This window comes from Pagrus major, chromosome 15 (genome assembly GCF_040436345.1).
Source record: "Pagrus major chromosome 15, Pma_NU_1.0".
In the NCBI taxonomy this organism is placed as follows: Eukaryota; Metazoa; Chordata; class Actinopteri; order Spariformes; family Sparidae; genus Pagrus; species Pagrus major.
This window is the reverse complement of record NC_133229.1, coordinates 22086000-22104954: the sequence shown is the minus strand read 5'-3', so window position 1 is coordinate 22104954 and position 18955 is coordinate 22086000. Positions and strand designations below refer to the sequence as shown.

At 40.9% G+C, this 18955-nt stretch overlaps 2 protein-coding genes across 2 annotated transcripts in view; one reads left to right on the top strand and one right to left on the bottom strand.

Moving 5' to 3' along the window:
* Positions 1–366: 366 nt before the first annotated feature.
* On the bottom strand, positions 367–6260 carry sparcl2 (SPARC-like 2). Its single transcript, XM_073481441.1, has 8 exons — positions 6198–6260; positions 5490–5562; positions 4329–4440; positions 3949–4067; positions 3707–3861; positions 2602–2714; positions 1329–1423; positions 367–422 (listed from the first exon to the last, which is right to left on the bottom strand). The coding sequence occupies exons 1-8, from the start codon at positions 6258–6260 to the stop codon at positions 367–369; spliced, it is 786 nt and encodes a 261-aa protein (XP_073337542.1).
* Positions 6261–13276: 7016 nt separating this feature from the next.
* ccser2a (coiled-coil serine-rich protein 2a) overlaps positions 13277–18955 on the top strand; it is a 57801-nt gene continuing 52122 nt past the window's right edge. The window contains exon 1 of the mRNA XM_073482053.1: positions 13277–13312. The gene's annotated coding sequence lies outside the window, so the exon portion shown is untranslated. The remainder of the gene's footprint in view (positions 13313–18955) is intronic.

The following is an 18955-nucleotide window of genomic DNA, read 5'->3' as shown; positions in this document are numbered from 1 at the left end:
TGATGTCATCCTTCCTTTTAATTGATTATTCAAAGCATGTCATGTACTTTGGTACTTAACGCTGCCCCCAGCTCTTTTACAACTCAAATTTACAAATGTCAGCTAATATAATTAACAATGCAGGCGGTCAGTCCGTCTAGACAGCTGTCTCTTTTGAGCACACACATGAATGCACCGACAGCCAGCAGACCCTCACATTTGATGACGTGATAAATCACTAAATTACAAGCCGCGATACAAAGTCAAACAGATGAGTGAACAGTGTGTGGTGATGCTGTCCTGTAGCTTTAAAGTCCAGTCACCATGTTGTCTTCAGGGAGTTCTTCACAGTACAAAAGACATGCAGGCATCATGGCTGTTTTCATGTCAAAGGTTGTTCTCTTTGATTGAAGGACACAGCTTGCGGGAAGCCATTCTCATTGCTGTGGATAAAACCAAAAAACAAATTATTTTTGTTTGAAATAAATAAATGAAAAAAAAAATTGTAACGTAGGTAATTGGCTTCATGGACTTGGAAAAAGACAATAATAAGTTAAATATTTATTGTAGTCAATGGTCTAACACATGCTTAATGTCTTAAAAATGTCATAAATATTTAAGGGGAACTCAGTGGATGCAAATAATAGCCATAAATATTTTAATCTCATGTGAAACTGAACACCTGAACAACATACAACTGAAATATTTGATATCTGAATTTATGCTGCCGATAACAGTCAAAATAAGTAGTGCAACTTCCAGTATGTATACAGTATATGTTAAGGGTTCAAAAATTCAGATTGAAAATTCAAATTCAAATTCAGCAAGCTCAGTTTGGATTTAAAAACTTGTCATTATCCTGTCAAAAAATCTGTGAAAAAATCAAATTTTTAGTTTTTTACACGTTGAATGCTCCAACGCTGTTTTCCTGTAAAGCTCCAGAAATGTTTTTTGGAATATGAAACTTCACCTGACTTTCCGTCTGCATGGGAGTGAGTGGAAAATCAGTTTTCCTTTTACAGTGAACTTAACCTTTATGTCCACCAACACTGAGTACACGCAATACTGAATTTCCCCTTTAATTAATTAGTTTAATCATCATCCAGGAAATTATTTTCCCAAGGAGAAGAGTTATGCTTCATACCTAATTTTGGAGTTAGCTTGAAGCAAAACGGATTGGAGTGATTATGCGGGAACGTGTGTCATAAATTATCCTGTTAAGCTGGAAGAAGAAGAAGAGTCCTTGTGTTTCTTCAGTTGCATAAAATACATTAGCAGCTTTTAAGCTCTGCTTCTGATTACAGTAAAATATAACCTCCCATCAACATTTGGAAAAAGTTGTGACTAACACATGAATTGGTAGAACCAGGCCTCGGAGCGATCCACCAGGCAGGTTGTCCATTCTTGCAGGGTCACCTTCCTGTTCCTGTTACGGTCACATGACCTGCAAACACAGCACAGTGTAACACATGGTGACCTCATCACATGGCACCAGCAGGCAACAGAGCAATTACAGAAACAGATGCATTCAATCTAACTCTGATGAGCCCATGCAGAAAATGACAGATTGGTCTAGATGCACACATATATGGCATAAAGACATATCTATAGGTATGGAAACAACTGCACTGGGGCTCTTCAACAGCCATTGTCTTTCAGTTCACCCTGGAGCGTTATCTCTGAAGGGTACTCCTTCAATTTGTGTTAATCCATGGGCAGCGGGAGACACAGCGGGTAATAAACATTATCATTGCTGGGAATGGCTTGACATTGACACAGCCAGCTCGACTCCCACAAAACCTGTCAGTGCAGACTGGCAGAGAAAAAGGGGGGTTGGGTGGGAGAATGGATGATATAGAAAGGGGAAAAGATGGACGGATGAACGGATGAGACGAGGGTGAAAAACGACGAAGAGGGAGGCTGAGGATGAGTCTATTTGTAGGACAGATGAAAGGAAAGTGGGAAGCACAGAAGGCGAAAGGAAGTGCTTCAACATGAAGGAGGAGTAAGATGATGGAGAGTTGTGGTGGTGTGGTCATGAGATCGGAGGGGAGGAGAACACAGGAAGAGGGTATTGGCATGGAGGATGAATGGATGGATGGCGTGCAGAGAGAACAGCATGGTGGGAGGTGCAACTTGGTCACAGAGCGGGGGCGAATGCATCGCGGTGTGACATTTTTAACCCTTGGTGTTTCAGTAATTAGCTGAAAAAATAACATATTGCAAGAGACAGAAGGTTCACATTATGAAGCTTTGTGTGACGTAAGGTACTGGTGATATGAACTTAGTGGGCAACACTGTCCTTACCTTATTGACCACTAAGTCACTGTATGGTAAGTAGATTTTTCCTGCTTATCAAATAGGCCATTAAATCATATTTTTTCATGCTACTGGCTAAACACTACAAATGAATCAGGGGTCATAAGTTAATGACATGCTGTGACGCTAAGTGCTTATCACTCTTCGGAAGTTAAAGATGCCAATTCTGCATTTATCCAACTGAGTCAACATATTAATCATCATATCTGTGTATTTTTACTACATATGTATTTGCTCCTGTTATCTAATTGACAAACTCTTGGGAGCAGCCTTGCAGTGTTAGCTGCTGTAGGTGGGACTGACTGAAGGAAAGCTGTAGCACAGTGCTCCAGTGGCATCCTCTTGTAACGCAGCTTCCTCAGGTCCCTGCGGCTCAACTTGCCATCTTTGTTCTTGTCAAGGACGGTAAATCTTTGCTAAAGAGAGAGGAAGAGAGGTGAGAGTTATGGTGGAAAAGAAGCAGATTGTTCAACTTATCATTGTTTGCACCGTGGAACAAACATGCATTGTTTGCAGTGCTTGGGGCATGGGTCTGTCAGCTGTTCCACCTCTTTGGTCCAGAACGACTCGATGAACTGCCATGAAATTTGATACACACGTTCAAGATCTTCAGAGGATGAATCCTAAAGAATTTGATGATCCCCTGACCTTTCATCTAGCACCATCACCAGGTCAAAATTTTGATTTGTTTATGACCAAATACCTGCCTAAGTACAGCCTCACAGAGCTGCTAGCACGGCTGTAGACTCAAATAAATTTCTATTTTTATTTGTGATCAAGTTAACATTAATAAAAGACAAAATCTTTCATCAGGGAAGTGTATACAATTACCACAAAAATACTTATATTCCAAAACACTGTGTGTTTACATGAATCATTTTTCATGTAAAAAATAATGCATTAGTCTCCTTTTAATTCATCCGAGGCCAGGAGGTCAAGGTTAAGTTATCCCCTCCATTCACCATCTTAGTGAATAATTTAGTGATTATTGACCAAATCCTATTTATACATAGTGTTCTGGAGAGCTCCTGTCTCATTCTGTGGGTGACCACACCGTAAGCAACACAACCTACTTTCCCCTTAAAGTATGTTGTTAACATCGATTTCTCGCCAGACTATCCATGAAGCAGAGTTTGTCTACTAGCCTGACGGTGGTGTCTGATGTCTGAAACAACTTTATGTTGAGTGTAAGGTTACAGTGGGAGTGAAAATGAAAGTCCCTTGGTATATTTTTCTTCCGGCTACGGTTTCTTTAGCATTGCATCTTGTTGTGGGTATTGATTTTTATTTGCATCATCATTAGGTGAGGTCATGGTAGACCATAAATCATGTTTACATCCTCTCCCCTTGGATGCAGACTGTTGGTGTCTGCTGCTTAGGCTCACTTCAAGCGTGAAGTTTCAGCTACCTGAGCAAGTTGTGTCCTCTGGGCATGGCTGAGGCAGCTCTGGGGCGGGGCGGCAGGTGAGTAGGACTTTCCCATACGACTCAGGAGCAGAAACCAGTCCAGGAGACGATATGGAAACTGGCTCAACTCCTCCTCAGTGCATTTAGCCTTGGGGACTGATCAAGAGAGATAACAGAGCTCATTTGGCAGGCGGCAGTGCACAGTGGAAATTGTGTGTAGTATCTAATGCTTCGTGTGTTTACCCAGACAGGGTCCTGTGTGAGCCAGTCCAGTGCGGCGTCTCTTTCTGCAGGCTTCTTTATGCAGCAAACACTCATTCCCATAGGTCCTCCCCAGAACACTGCACACTGGTGCCCTCTGCCTGATTGCATGAGCCAGTGCCCATATGCAAAACTATATGTGTGAATGGATCATACAATGTGCACAGCTAAATAAATGGCTGCTCTTCATGATTTCATCCCAAAACCTTGTCTTGTTTTAGTTTTATGTGGGTATTTTTAACAAATCCAAAGACAGTGAATAATCAACTTTACATGAAGATAAATACATTTGCTGATCAAAAACAGATATTTATCATAATCCCAAACAGAGTGACTTGGTTTGAATGCCATGAAGTATTTACCGTGGACAGGCCTGAGGACAGACACACTTGGGGACGAGGACCTCATTTTCCCGAACTACCTGGCACCAAGATCCCACAGGACTGTGACATTTGAGCAGCTCACAAAGCTTTTCTGAAACATGGAAAAACACCCCTGTGTTTAATTTAGTTTCCTAGTGTGACACGTGTGTGTTTTCTTTGCCTGATTAGAAGCCAGTTCAGATGACCAGTTATTCGGCTCAGTAGTGATTAAAGCTATTTTGAAAGACAGCATGATATTAAATGTCTCATAAGGGTCTGATTAAGATAATGAAATGTCACAGAGTTTTGGATGACAATAAAGTAAGTTGGAAGAGGGAAAAGTGAAGCAAATGAAGGATGTGACATCCACCTTTTAATCATTGCTGCACATCTGCCCGAAATGCTCTGTTGTTCACATATGTGACCCAAAATGGAAATACATGAACGTGCTTGGGACCGCTTTATATTAAGGTCCTTGTGATAAGCATTAGTCTACAGGTAATAAGGCCCTATAAGATGCTCATTAACATTGTTTGATTCCAGCCTGGAGCCCTTGCTGCATATTTTGTAATCTTAAAAAAAAAATCTTGAGAAGCACATAATAAAGGTTTTATTCACTTTAATAAGGCATTTTTCTCAATTTAGATCCAATGGTTGCAAAAAGCATAGTTAACTGCTAATCAATGCAATCAGAAATATGTAGTCATTTTAAAAAGGCAACAAAAAAAAGCTTCAATGTTTATTTGGTAAGTTAGTTAAATTACAAGAGACTCATGAGGCTTTTATTAACTTTATTAAGCTGCTAAAACTGTTATCAACTTTCTTATATGAGTTTTAAGAAATTAAAATGTAACAATAAATGTTTTTATGATGCTATTATAAATTATTTTATATAGTCTTATCATATGTTAAGAAGAATCTTAATAGGACCTTATTAACTATTAACTCCATTTATTACAAGGCCTTTTTTTATCAGTAGAAGTGGAAACATTTATTTGCTGCATCCCATAATGCTTTATTATTTTGCACCTTGCACTTTGGAAATGGTTCAAATATTCTTGAACAGAACGTACTCTGTCTATAAAAGATATACTGTGCAACAGACACGCAGCCAGAAAATGGTTTTCCTCCACTGTAATGTAATGCACATTAAAATCTTACCTGGCTCTACTCTGCCAATATACGGTCTCAGGCTCTCCTCAGCTTGTCTCTGTTTGCGCTGGGCTCTGCCTCCCTGACCCACACACACACACACACACACACACACACACACACACACACACACACACACACACACACAGATACAGTTTTCTATTATATTCAAAGCAGAGCTGAAAGGATACAAGGATCATGTTTCTTTCTTGTCATTCCAGAGGCATGCACTCAAGTATAAACCTGTCTGTTATTGTAAACCTATAGTCTGACACTTGATAGAAAAGTCTGTTCTAATCAGTGTGATACGTCACAGTTGAAAGGCTCATTATGAACCTTTAATATAAGTAATAATACATGCCAACCTATTAAAATCAGTCACTACAAATATTTTTTTTAAAAATGCATTAAACCACATTAAAAATGCTAAGTACTCTATATCTCATCCATCTCCTGTCATATGCCTCGATTCCAAACTTTTATTTCCAGAAACTTTGTAGTCGACGCCAAAGTCCACATCTGCCCCCAGAAGCCTCCAAGATCAAATGGGAAACAGGTGCAATGCTGACCCTAAAATACTGGAGCCACACCTCCATAACTCTGGAATCGCTGTTTTAACACTTCCATTTTGTGCTACGTTATACTTCTACTCCACTGGCAAATATTGTGCTCCACTACATGTACTTGGTAACTTAAGTCAATAGTTACTTTACTCACCATGGCTGTAAAAGTGTGAAGACTCAGCAGCAGAAACAGGGCAAAGGTCGCGCTCAGGTTCATGGTTGAAACAGCAAGTGGCCTGTAAGAGGTGATTTACAAAATATAGCTAATTCTCTCTGATCTTGCAAACATAGTTGTGGTTGCTCTCTCTGTGGAACATAACACATGACTGAAAAATAATAAAATAATACATTTTTGGGTCTATTTCCAGAACCATCATCCCTCTACATTTCGATTTCATGATATCAACTACATTTTAGTTGGAATCTATCGCTGAAGGACTCTCAGATTACCCACATCGTGCTTCGTTTATAGATGCATTTTTTCTTCTTTCTCCTGTGGTGTCATTTACCAACAATTACTCTATTCCCAGCCATTCCGGTAATGTAGCGGGAAACAATGCAGCTCATTGAGTCTCGAGAAAACAATCATTTTCCATCACGGAGGAAACAGAGGGTTGAATTACACTGAGAGGACATCCAGCTTTCAGCTGAGGAAGTTATTACAGTCTAACAAGTCATTTTCTATCCCCCTGGCTGCTTGAAAAAAAGCACCATCTTACCTCTGTCACTCCTTTCTTCTGTTGTTATTCCCTTGTTAGTGTTCTCCTGCTTTTCCCTGTTGCCAGATAGCTTTTCTTCTCCGTCTCACCGGCTCCTCTGAGGCTGTATTCTTTTTACAGCCCTCCTCAGCAGTCTTTACTTTTCTCTTTTCATTTGATCCATCCTTTTTTTACATTCTTGCCTTGTCTAACCCCTCCTCTCTGCTCTTCCCCGTCTGCCTGACTTGATCCCCCTCACATTAGCTCCTTGATTGCAGCTGAGTGCACAGGTATCTGAAATCAGTGCTACATTTAAGACATTGTGCTGTTAAAGGTTGCTGGGATGAAATATGGGGACGCGCAGGAGAGCGAGAGTGAAAGACAGAAAGAAGATGAGTGGTTTTTAATTCAGGTTGGCTCTGGTCCACAGGAAGATTTACAAGCCAGGGAAAACATATGGTCACACTTCTTCTCGCTTTGACACCCATATCTCCCTCTCTCTGGCTTTCTCACATTCAAACTCCCTTTGTATTACAGACACACATAAACACGGTAACACACACCCAAAGGTAAACTACACGTGTGTAGAGGGAGAACACTATGAACTGTCAGAGGCAATTATAGGGATAAGGCTGCTCTCTGGTGGTTATCTTTGCCAATAACAGTTTCACTCAGCTGAAAATTATACAATGTGTTTTAAATCAAATAAGTTTTCTGTGAGTCTGTTTTCTCCTTCAAGGAAGGCCATGATTTTGAGAATACTTTTGGTTTTCAAAGTTGGCTCTTTGACTCAGTTTCCTCTTAAAATATTTATTTGGACCATGCTTTAAACATTTTCCCTGACTAAGCCCCTCTTGTTGTGCGGAAGGAACACTGAATAATTGAATATTAAATTGAGGAGACAACACGATGAAAAAAACATGAACTTGTAAAACGAAACAAAACAAAATGTCATTGAAAAAATTGGGTATATCCTGGCAGTAATGTAGCATGTCAGTGTTGTCTTTGTTGTGATTTAGGGTAACTTGTGCAAAGTGAGCAGATGCCCAAGGGGCCTAGTTCCACAAGGGCCCTCGAGGCCTCAAAGTCAGTGTATATCAGATGCAGTGACGGGATTTAAGTAAATTTACTCTAGTACTGTCGGCTACTTAAGTACAATTTTGAGCTACTTGACCTAACCTCACACAGTATCTTTACTTTTACTCTTTTATCTTTAGTATGACTCTTGGCTATTTTTTTTACAAAAGTTATCAGATGTTTTTTGCTAATTTAATTAAATTAAAATTAAATTAAATACACTGGGAATACACCAAATCAAAATATCATCAAAAATGATAGTAAACTTAGTGCAGGTCTTGTTATCTTGTTGTCTTATTATCTTGACCATCTGTTCTGTTTTATTCATAATAAATTACCACAAACAGGGTATCAACATACAGAAGCCATAAAGGGCCATGCATTCATACATTTTATTTCCTCCGTTTTCCCGTGATAACGAGTTAATTTCATTTGTTTTCTCGAGATCTCGAGTTATTATCTCGAAATAACAACTGCCGTTTTCCCGAGATAACGGGATAATTTTCTCGAGATCTCGAGATAACGAAACTTTGTTTTACCGAGATAACGATATAATTAATTCGAGATCTTGAGAAAACAAAACGATAGTGTAGTATGTTAAATCATTGCAGGAAACATCATTCAGTATAGCAATGTCAGAGGAGCAGGAGCATATCGATCACCGCATCACATATCTTTTCAATCAAGGCCTGACACAGGCTGAAATAGCATTATGCCTTGCTATTACAGATAATATACACATTAGTGTGCGTAATCTAAAAAGACGGTTAGCAAGGCTTCAGCTATAGCGGCGGTGCAATCTAAGTGAGCCTGATGTCGTCCCGGGCGTCTCCATAATCTCAGGCCTATCATATCACAGTCATTATCTCGAGATTTCGAATTAATTATATCGTTATCTCGGGAAAACAAAGTTTCGTTATCTCGAGATCTCGAGAAAATTATCCTGTTATCTTGGGAAAACGGCAGTTGTTATTTTGAGATAATAACTCGAGATCTCGGGAAAATAAAATTTCGTTATCTCGAGATCTCGAGAAAATTATCCCGTTATCTCTGGAAAATGGCAGTTGTTATTTCGAGATAATAACTCGAGATCTCAAGAAAACAAATGAAATTAACTCGTTATCACGGGAAAACGGAGGAAATAAAATGTATGAATGCATGGCCCTTTAGGGCTTCCGTATCAACAGGGGCCCAGAGTTATCTTTTTTTTTTTTTTTTTTTTACAGGAGGGCCTGAGATGATTCATCCTTTATTTTAGGGACATGCAGATTACATTTTTAAGTGGTTGCTTAGTTGCTCTTGAAATGTCACACATGACAGGTTGATAAAGAAACATAGCACAAAAAGTAAGGCAATTTGTGTTTGGTAGATTATTGCTTTGTTGTAACAATGCTTCTTGGCAATAAATCTTATACCATTGGAAAGCCTGTTTATTTCCCTTTAAAATGGTGCCACATTTGTAAGGAACATGCATTTGTGGGATGAGCAGCAGAGCTGAGTATGTGGGTTGCGCCCATGAAAGATTTGCCAAATCTTCTCTGCCAAACAGCTTATTCTGCTAATGACTCTTGTTTGATGTTGGAAGAAACAAGACATATTGGCAATTTAACAATTTATTAATTTAACAAACAGGAGCCTCAGTAGCGTGCGGAAGAACCATACACAGCCACAACAGCCTGGTCACCAGCCTGGTCACACACAGAGTGGGATTTCTCAGTGTAGAGGTGGTGTAGAGTGTAGAGGATGTAATGGCCTGCTAGCAGTCCTGACCTCAACCCCATCGAACACTTGTGGGATCAGCTTTCATGCCAGAGTGACCAACACAACCACGCTGGCTGACTTGCGACAAATGCTGGTTGAAGAATGGGATGCCATCCCACATACTCAGCTCGAAAATTACATGCCCATAATTAACAGAGCCAATTTCTGCAACTACAAGGGTCTATTTGAATAATCAAGGTATCATAATAAAGGGAACACTTGAAATATTTGTTCAGATGTGTAAGTGTAAGTATGTATGTCACTGGGTCTGAGTAAATATCTGCTCAGGCTTAACAGGCTAACTTGTTTTCAGTGAAAGCATTGTCTGCTGGTGTATTTTGTTACTTTCCAGCTCACCAGTAAGCCATGATAATGGTTGTGTTAGATGTACAATGGACAAACATAGAGCACGGGCGATATATAGTCGATATTGGTAGTGCTGAGGTGGGATGGTGCCTTAAGCTGGGAGCGGGGGGCCCAAAATCAAATTCTGCTCAGGGACCCATAAAGCCTTGGTCAGGTGTAGTGCCGAGAAGAGACTGCTTGCCGAAAAACGACTGCCCCCGACGGGAACGCGCATCAGTTCAGAGGAAGTGGGCGTAGGTCTACTACAGGTCAGCTGGCAGACGCAGCACCGAGAGAATTGTGCCGAAAAGTGACTGCACCCTGTAACTCTGGATTGGGAGGGGTTACATTCTCTGTCTTTTCAGCATTAATAGTAGAGGAAACCAGGTGCATGTACAGTGAATTTGGTCAATATCACTGTGTCACTGTGCAGTCACTTTTCGGCAGGGCCTGCCGAAAAGTGACTGCTCCCTGTAACTCTGGATTGGGAGGGGTTACATTCTCTGTCTTTTCAGCATTAATAGTAGAGGAAACCAGGAGCATGTAGAGTGAATTTGGTCAATATCACTTCTTGCAATAAGGATTTACAGGGTGCAGTCACCTTTCGGCAGGCCCTGCCGAAAAGTGACTGCACCCTGTAACTCTGGATTGGGAGGGGTTACATTCTCTGTCTTTTCAGCATTAATAGTAAAGGAAACCAGGTGCATGTACAGTGAATTTGGTCAATATCACTGTGTCACTGTGCAGTCACTTTTCGGCAGGGCCTGCCGAAAAGTGACTGCACCCTGTAACTCTGGATTGGGAGGGTTTACATTCTCTGTCTTTTCAGCATTAATAGTAGAGGAAACCAGGTGCATGTACAGTGAATTTGGTCAATATCACTCCTTGCAATAAGGATTTACAGGGTGCAGTCACTTTTCGGCAGGACCTGCCGAAAAGTGACTGCACCCTGTAACTCTGGATTGGGAGGGGTTACATTCTCTGTCTTTTCAGCATTAATAGTAGAGGAAACCAGGTGCATGTACAGTGAATTTGGTCAATATTACTCCTTGCAATAAGGATTTACAGGGTGCAGTCACTTTTCGGCAGGACCTGCCGAAAAGTGACTGCTCCCTGTAACTCTGGATTGGGAGGGGTTACATTCTCTGTCTTTTCAGCATTAATAGTATAGGAAACCAGGTGCATGTACAGTGAATTTGGTCAATATTACTCCTTGCAATAAGGATTTACAGGGTGCAGTCACTTTTCGGCAGGACCTGCCGAAAAGTGACTGCACCCTGTAACTCTGGATTGGGAGGGGTTACATTCTCTGTCTTTTCAGCATTAATAGTAGAGGAAACCAGGTGCATGTACAGTGAATTTGGTCAATATTACTCCTTGCAATAAGGATTTACAGGGTGCAGTCACTTTTCGGCAGGACCTGCCGAAAAGTGACTGCACCCTGTAACTCTGGATTGGGAGGGGTTACATTCTCTGTCTTTTCAGCATTAATAGTAGAGGAAACCAGGTGCATGTACAGTGAATTTGGTCAATATTACTCCTTGCAATAAGGATTTACAGGGTGCAGTCACTTTTCGGCAGGACCTGCCGAAAAGTGACTGCACCCTGTAACTCTGGATTGGGAGGGGTTACATTCTCTGTCTTTTCAGCATTAATAGTAGAGGAAACCAGGTGCATGTACAGTGAATTTGGTCAATATCACTCCTTGCAATAATGACTTACAGGGTGCAGTCACTTTTCGGCAGGCCCTGCTGAAAAGTGACTGCACAGTGACACAGTGATATTGACCAAATTCACTGTACATGCACCTGGCAAACACAGAGGATGTTATGCAGAATGTAAAGGCAATCTGTTACAGTTAGCCTACAGTTCTATATATACTGCATTATTGTATTCATAATTATGCTCTTAAAAGTACAAGTTATCCAAAAAGTTACTTAAGTAAATGTAATGAAGTAAATGTAAATCGTTATTACCCACCTCTGATAGCACTTACTAATTTCTCAGTATGTGTTATATGATTGCTATCTAATGTGACGTGGAAACACTCCTGCATTCATTTCTGCATTGATTTCCTAATCCTCGTTATAAAATCACTGAAACAGGGATATTGAATTATGACTTTATTTATAGATCAAAGCGGTGTAAAATCACATTGCAACAACGATAACAACAACAACAACAACAATAAAAGTGGCAAGGTAAAGCATCTACCCTCATCAATTGTTGACAACTAGCCTACATTATGGAAACATCAGGTTACTTTTTTTTATCTGCGCCCTTCTTTTCCCGTAGCCTCTTCACTTGGGCTACAGGACTGCACAGTAAAAAAAAACATTTCTCTCGGTGCTGCGTCTGCCAGCTGACCCGTAGTAGACCTGCGCCCACTTCCTCTGAACTGATGCGCGTTCCCGTCGGGGGCAGTCGTTTTTCGGCAAGCAGTCTCTTCTCGGCACTACACCTGTAACACCTGCTCTGGTAGTCCCCGCGTCTGTCAGGGTGCATGTCCCATAAGTCGCGTGCACAGAGCACCAAGCCACAACTCATTACGTTCTGACGTCACAACGACGTCTAGCGGGAAGGCTGTAGTTTCCAAGCTAGTTTTGCTTTCTGCGAACGGAGCTGTGATTTGAATTAAAGAAGCCAAAACGCTCCGAAAAAAAAAACAAACCGACCGAGCGATAAACAAGGCGGACCGAGTCCAGAAACGCGACACACGGATGTCAGGCGAACAGGCAGCCTGAGGTTAGCGGCGCGGTGTCACCCTCTGAGACCCAGGTGACATGTCGACGCTCCGCCCCGCTGGAAGCGAGAGGACGGTGTCGGAGTGATAAACTGCTTTGGGGAGTCAAGCTGAACCGCCGTGTTGTTGTGGTCGTCTGCCGCGGTTAGTTTATTCACTGTATTTGCTTTTTTTTGTGAGGATTTCGGCTTTTTATTTACGCTCATTCACTGCCTTTTCTCGGTACCATCAGTTGGGTCGGGTGACACTTCAACTAGCGGCTCAGTGACAACAGTGGCTCCGGGCTGTTTTTAACACAAAGTGGAAGTACTTCATGGAAATGCGAGGAAATTCCCAACAATTTCTGTGTTTATTCCCCAGTCGGCTCGTCTTAGCTGTCCGGGGCTCAACATAGCCGACTCGTTTGGTACCGGAACAGACTTTATAACACGGTAAATCAAGCGCGGTGCTCTTCGTTGAACTCGTGTGTAACATACTGGACTCTTGGCTATGGGCTCGCTATCACTTCATGAATGACTCTTAACGTGAAAAGTCTGTTTTAACCGGAAAAAGTGAAAGACTGCCTCTACTTTACAACATGTACGAACAAGTGGACTGTTTGCTGACACATGATGCTGTAAATATGATTCAAACGCTTTAATTCAGGTAAGTGCATTCATATTATACATGTATTGGGTTACATAAGCCCTGTTGTGATTGGGAAATGATGAGAAAACAATGGAAGTAAGTTTAGTATTTGGTACCTTTTATATAGCAATACATCTACTTATATCTCTGGTTTGTACATAACATGGTAGCAACATACATGGTTTTGCATTCAAACTGATGAAGACAACCTAAAACAGCTTCTAATGAGGTTAGTAGTGTTTTCTGTGCTGCCCAGTGAGGCAGAGGAGGCCATGTTTTCTAACGTCACAGCATCACCCCCCACAGTCATAACATGCCCTGGAAAGAGTCACTGTACCATGAATGAGGATGACCAGGCCTTTATGTAATATGCATATAAAAAGTCATTCATTATATAACACATTACTACCAGAAAATGTGCGCACACAATGTAGATTAATTGGAAGAAGTCTTGCTGCTTGCCATGTGTCTCACCATGTCACACAGTCTTGTTTGAGATGCACCACTCGTGTGTATTCCTCATGCACATGTCAGGATTAAAGGGTAACTAAAGATGACTCACGTGCCTTCATGCTCCGCTCAGGCAGGAGTTCAAATTTAACCCGGGTTTTTATACCACGCAGTGCAGCCTCACATATTCATATTTTTATACCAAACTGAAGTTGCTGTCAGTCGGGTCTCGTAACTGTGTGTCTGTGTGTACCATTTTAGGCTGTGATCTGTTACAGCCCAGACAGTGCAAAGCTCCCTGGCATCTACACGCTAGTACACGTTAGGATAAGGCGTGACTGATTGCCCTTAGTGTAAGTGAGATGGACACACTCCATGTGGTGTTCCAGTATTTGGGTGGGGTTGCTTTTACACACACACACACATGCAAATCCACGTGTGTGTTCCTCAGGCACCTGTTAGCATAGGTCCTGGAGCGCCACCTTGGCTGAGGGTGTGTTTACAATCTGATTCCCCCCAACAACAGCTGAAGCTCTCCACTGTATGGCTGAAGACCCCCCAAACTGCAGTTTAATATGTGAGGGTCTTTCCAGACTGTGTCTCATGTGTGCCCTAACCATCAGCGTCATTGTTGTTTGTGTATACACATTATACACATTACTATGCATATAGTAGTCATTCCAAGACATTGTCGTGCCCCTTAAGGGCGACCTTGAGGTCATCAGATAACATTTTAAAGTGTGCTTGGTTGTATGTTGCTAAAACAGCACAGACAAGCGTTGAGTGATTTGTATGACAATGCCAGAAATCACAGACTGAAAGGGGGCATGGTTGGTATTAAACAGCTCCTCAGACTGACAGACACAAGCTGTCTCCAGTCATCCTTTCCACTGTATGTGTTATATTTACTGTATATTGAAATTTCTCTCTGATCATGGCATTTCTCTTTCTCATTCTAGTTCTCTCCTCTATTATCTGTAACTCTTTGTTTGCACACGCTCTACCCTACTAACTACAGTTCAAAATCAATGAGGGATCTAATAGGCAAGTGCCCACAGATGAGGTCATTCAGGATAGTTCATTGTGCTTATTTACGTGTGTGTTGGTGTTGTGCTCCGTGCCAACACTGACTTGATTTGACTTTGACTTTTCTCTGATCCTCCTTGCCCTCTTCTCTCTCTGTATGTGGCCTATCATTAGAGCTATACTTAGCCATGCTTATCAGTTCTGCCATTGCCTCGGTAAGACCACAGATGTTTCAGGGCTTGGAATAGCTAGGCGTATAGCAGAATGTAGACACAGGATCTCAGATTATCTGACACAGGGTCAGATACTGACAGCAACTTGGGGCAAAAATTCCCTTTTATGATCAGGAAATGCCCTTAGAATAAACAAAACGGCAGGCAAGAGCGCTCTTTACAACTGATTTTCATGTGCCTGTGGGATGATTGTCTGAAAACAACTAACCCTAACCTGAAGTAGTATTCATTTAAAATGCAGCCAATATCTTATATGTTGAATAAAGAAAAATGAAAGCTGGCACAGTTGAGGACAGTTACGGCCCTATTTGTGTTATATGTGTCATGATTTGTTAACTTCTTTTATTATATCACATTATAGGTTGTATACAACTTATTTGCTTTTTTTCTGTTCTTTTAAAATAAGATATGGAGAGGGCTTTGAGTGCTGAGGAGTGTTTTTGTCCGAGAGTCCCTCTGTTTTTTTTTCTCCAAATAGTGTGTTTGCACAGGTGTCATTATGAACACAATGCGGGGTGGTAGAAGCAGGTGCGTGTGTTGGCTTGATGATGACGGTTATTGTCAAAATACAATCAACAGTTGTTGAAATGCAAGAAATCTTTTTCTCACATTTTGACTTTGTAGAAAAGGCTAATAATATTATGTTATACTAATAACATTAACGATAGCTCTGCTCTGTTAACGTTGTCAGTCAGTCATGTCAGTGAGCCAGCACCTTGAAACTGAAGTGGCTGATATTCAGCTATTCAACTCAACTATAGTAGGTTATGTTCACCCAGAAAAGAAAATTCAGTCATTATCTACTCACCCCAATGCCACTGGAAAGGCGGGTGAAGCATCGTAGTCCACAAAACATTTCTGAAGCTTCACAGCAAAACAGAATTGCAGCATTCTCCTAAACAGCTGAAGTAGATGGAGACTTAAAAAATAAGAAACATCCGGAAAAAACATTAAATGGCTCCATACAGCTCATCCTGTGTAATCTGAGTCTCTGGAAGCCCAAGATCGCAAATTAATTCATTAGGACATTATTTATACTCTTGATGCAAAGTCAAGCTCGTACAACCACTCCAGACAGAGTTTGCACTCACACTTTTAGCTTAGCAGTTACAGTCAAGATTTAGGCTTAGAAACGTCTTTTCAAATCAATTTGGGATCTCGGGAGACTTGTGGAGACATTTTTTTATGACAAGTCTCCATCTACTTCAAATATTTAGAAGAATGCTGCAACACTGTTTTGCTGTTTAGCTCCACAAATGACACTTCACCTGACTTTCCTTCCACACGGAAGTGAATAAATAATTACTGAATTTAATTTTTTGGGGGGATTTTGAATAGCTTTGAATAGATTGGAAGTATGTCTTAGATAATTTACATCCCACCAAATATAGATCGATATGTCGCAGTCATCAGCTTTGTTGAAGAATAGTAATGTGCATAATGTAAAGCCACAAAGGTGTTTTCACTATGTCTAAATAGACTTCTTTTTGTGACTGTGTGGGCGTGTACAAAGATGCGCTTGATTGACATCTTCCAACTTTGAGCTCCATCCAATATGTACCTGAGCTGAGGCCTGATTATCTGTGAAAACACTTGTGTTACAGCATTTAGTATGTGAAGCAGATTTCCTGTCTCTGCTGTCATTATATTTCTATTGGCAGCGCTATTTGAACTGCATGCTATTCCTATATTGAGAGCAGAAGCATGTAATATTCAGTATATGCCTCATCAGGTGTCGGCACTTGCCATCATGTCAGCTGTCATTGTGGCTCATGTCAGTTTCTATATGTAGTATGTACTCCTGCCTCATCTGGTTCCTCTGTTTCTCATTTACTGCACTGAGCTTGCACCATACCACGTGGCAGGGTCACTCTCCTTAAAACCTCTACATCTCATGCGCTAATCCATTTAGTAAAGCTCTGAGTCATGTGATATTATGGAGTCTTTTTGTCCTTAGGATCAGCCATATAGGACACGAAACGAGCTGTAGACTAAGCTGTGTTTGAGGGTGAAAGTTTGCTCTGCACAAACACTTCTGAGTCACTCTTAATCACCATATAAATCTGTTCAAAATGGTGTTTTTCTCAGACATAATGGCTCGTTTCCACAGCACTGCCCACTTAATAAAACGTCTGAGTGTCTCTGTTCTCATGTTACTGTACCAGTTTCATTTGGCACGTCGCCTCTTTTTGGTCACTCACTCAGCACTGCCATGTCTTTGCCACTACTAAACTTCCATTTCACCCTGGATAATGTGAAATTTTCTGTGACACACTTCTGCTGGCTAAGGTGTTGACTGTAGTGACATTTGACTCAATTTTCACATCCTGTTCAAAGGCAAAAACAAATGTGAGCCTGTGCATTCACCTGCACAGACAAGGAGTTGATAGTCAAATGATGATTTTGCATGCCAGGCTCTGCTAAAGTATTTGTGAGTCAAAGAAAACACACAACACTTGCCTTATCTCTTGTGTGCTGCAGGAAATCAAATCCCCCCCCAAAATTTAATTCCAGAGAAAAAGAATAAATTCTCCCACACATTTCACCTCTCTTTTGTTAGATGTATCAAACAAAGGTTGAAGTCTCAGTCACGAAGAACAAAAGGTCACTAATGGCCAAAGCTTGAACTTTTTTGTCTATCAAGGCTGCGGTGAGCATGTGCAGGAATTTACTCTTTTTTTCACTGAAATTCAACAGCAGTATCTTAAAACACTATAACACTTGTTGTGGGTGTGTTAAGTGTTAGGGTCCCTATTTAATGGCAGAATCAATCAATTTATCCCAAAAGGCTCCTGAGGTGAATAGAAAGGTTACTCGATTGTATCAGACAGTTTTCTGGATAGGTTCCCATCTAGTTGCATCAGTTGACCTAATAGCTCTCAACCCTGTGAAAAATGGGACACAAAGCCATGGCACTTGATGGATGTTAACCACCAACTGTGGCCTTATTTGATGTTAGGAGGCCTTGTTCTCTCTGGCTTCATACATTATGAGACCGTTTACTGGTTACTGTACAAAAATGTGCTCCCTTAGGAAGTAGTATAGGTTGGGGTAAGCATTTGTTAAGAGAGACATTGCTATGGTGAATGGAACGGAAGGAGGCACAGGAAAAGATGGAAGTTGAACATAGGGGAAGTTGACCTAGTACCAGTGTATTGTCCATTCACAGAGGATAATCCACAAGGAACATGATCTATTAAAAGCTTAGACTGTGTTTCATATTTTGGGCTTTAACCCAGACTCTTTGTCATGGAATAATTTATGTTCATTCTCTTAAAGCCACATCTCTCGCCTCTCAGGACAGGCCTGTGTTTTGCACTGCAACCTGTGCCAATAAAGAATGGCTAAGCAGCATAGCTTACATCAAAACAAACACCCAATAGACAGCACATTGGGTAGATAAGATGGACATGTTTTAATTAAACTCACATGTCAGTCTGATAGCTGTTGATATAGGAGAGAGAGTGAAGTCATTGTTTGGTCAAAGAAAACAGAAGAAAAACTTGGTAAAGGGGTAAAGGTTTGCAGTTGGCCATGAAGTCTGCATGTGACTCTAGTCTAGTTTCTGTGTTAATGGCTATGTGTGTGATTGTGGTCATGAGTCAACATAACATGCTTATAAACGATTTATCTTTCGCTTAAGGAGCTTTAGTAGCGTTGCTTAATCCTGCACATGTACCTCTACCTTTATATGATTAAAAACATGACACTTACATTAAATGTGATATTGTGCTTTATTAAATTGTTGTCATGCTGTCAGTCATCATTTTCATAGAAAATATTTTCATGTCTGACATCATTCAGGGAAGGTAACTTTGCAATCTTAATAACAGATCATGAAATGTGCTTTCAGTATAACTCGCTTCCTGTGTGCTGCTGATATACGTTACATAAAACTGTCTTTTATGACCTTTGACAGTTGTAATGGCTTTACAAGTGAAGCTGGAGTCAG

Coding starts and splice junctions, on each gene's coding strand:
- sparcl2 (XM_073481441.1), bottom strand. CDS start 6,260: ATGAACCTGAGCGCGACCTTTGCCCTGTTTCTGCTGCTGAGTCTTCAC. Junction 4,441..5,489: donor TATTGGCAGAGTAGAGCCAG/GTAAGATTTTAA, acceptor TCCATGTTTCAG/AAAAGCTTTGTGAGCTGCTC. Junction 3,862..3,948: donor TCACACAGGACCCTGTCTGG/GTAAACACACGA, acceptor TCTCTTGATCAG/TCCCCAAGGCTAAATGCACT.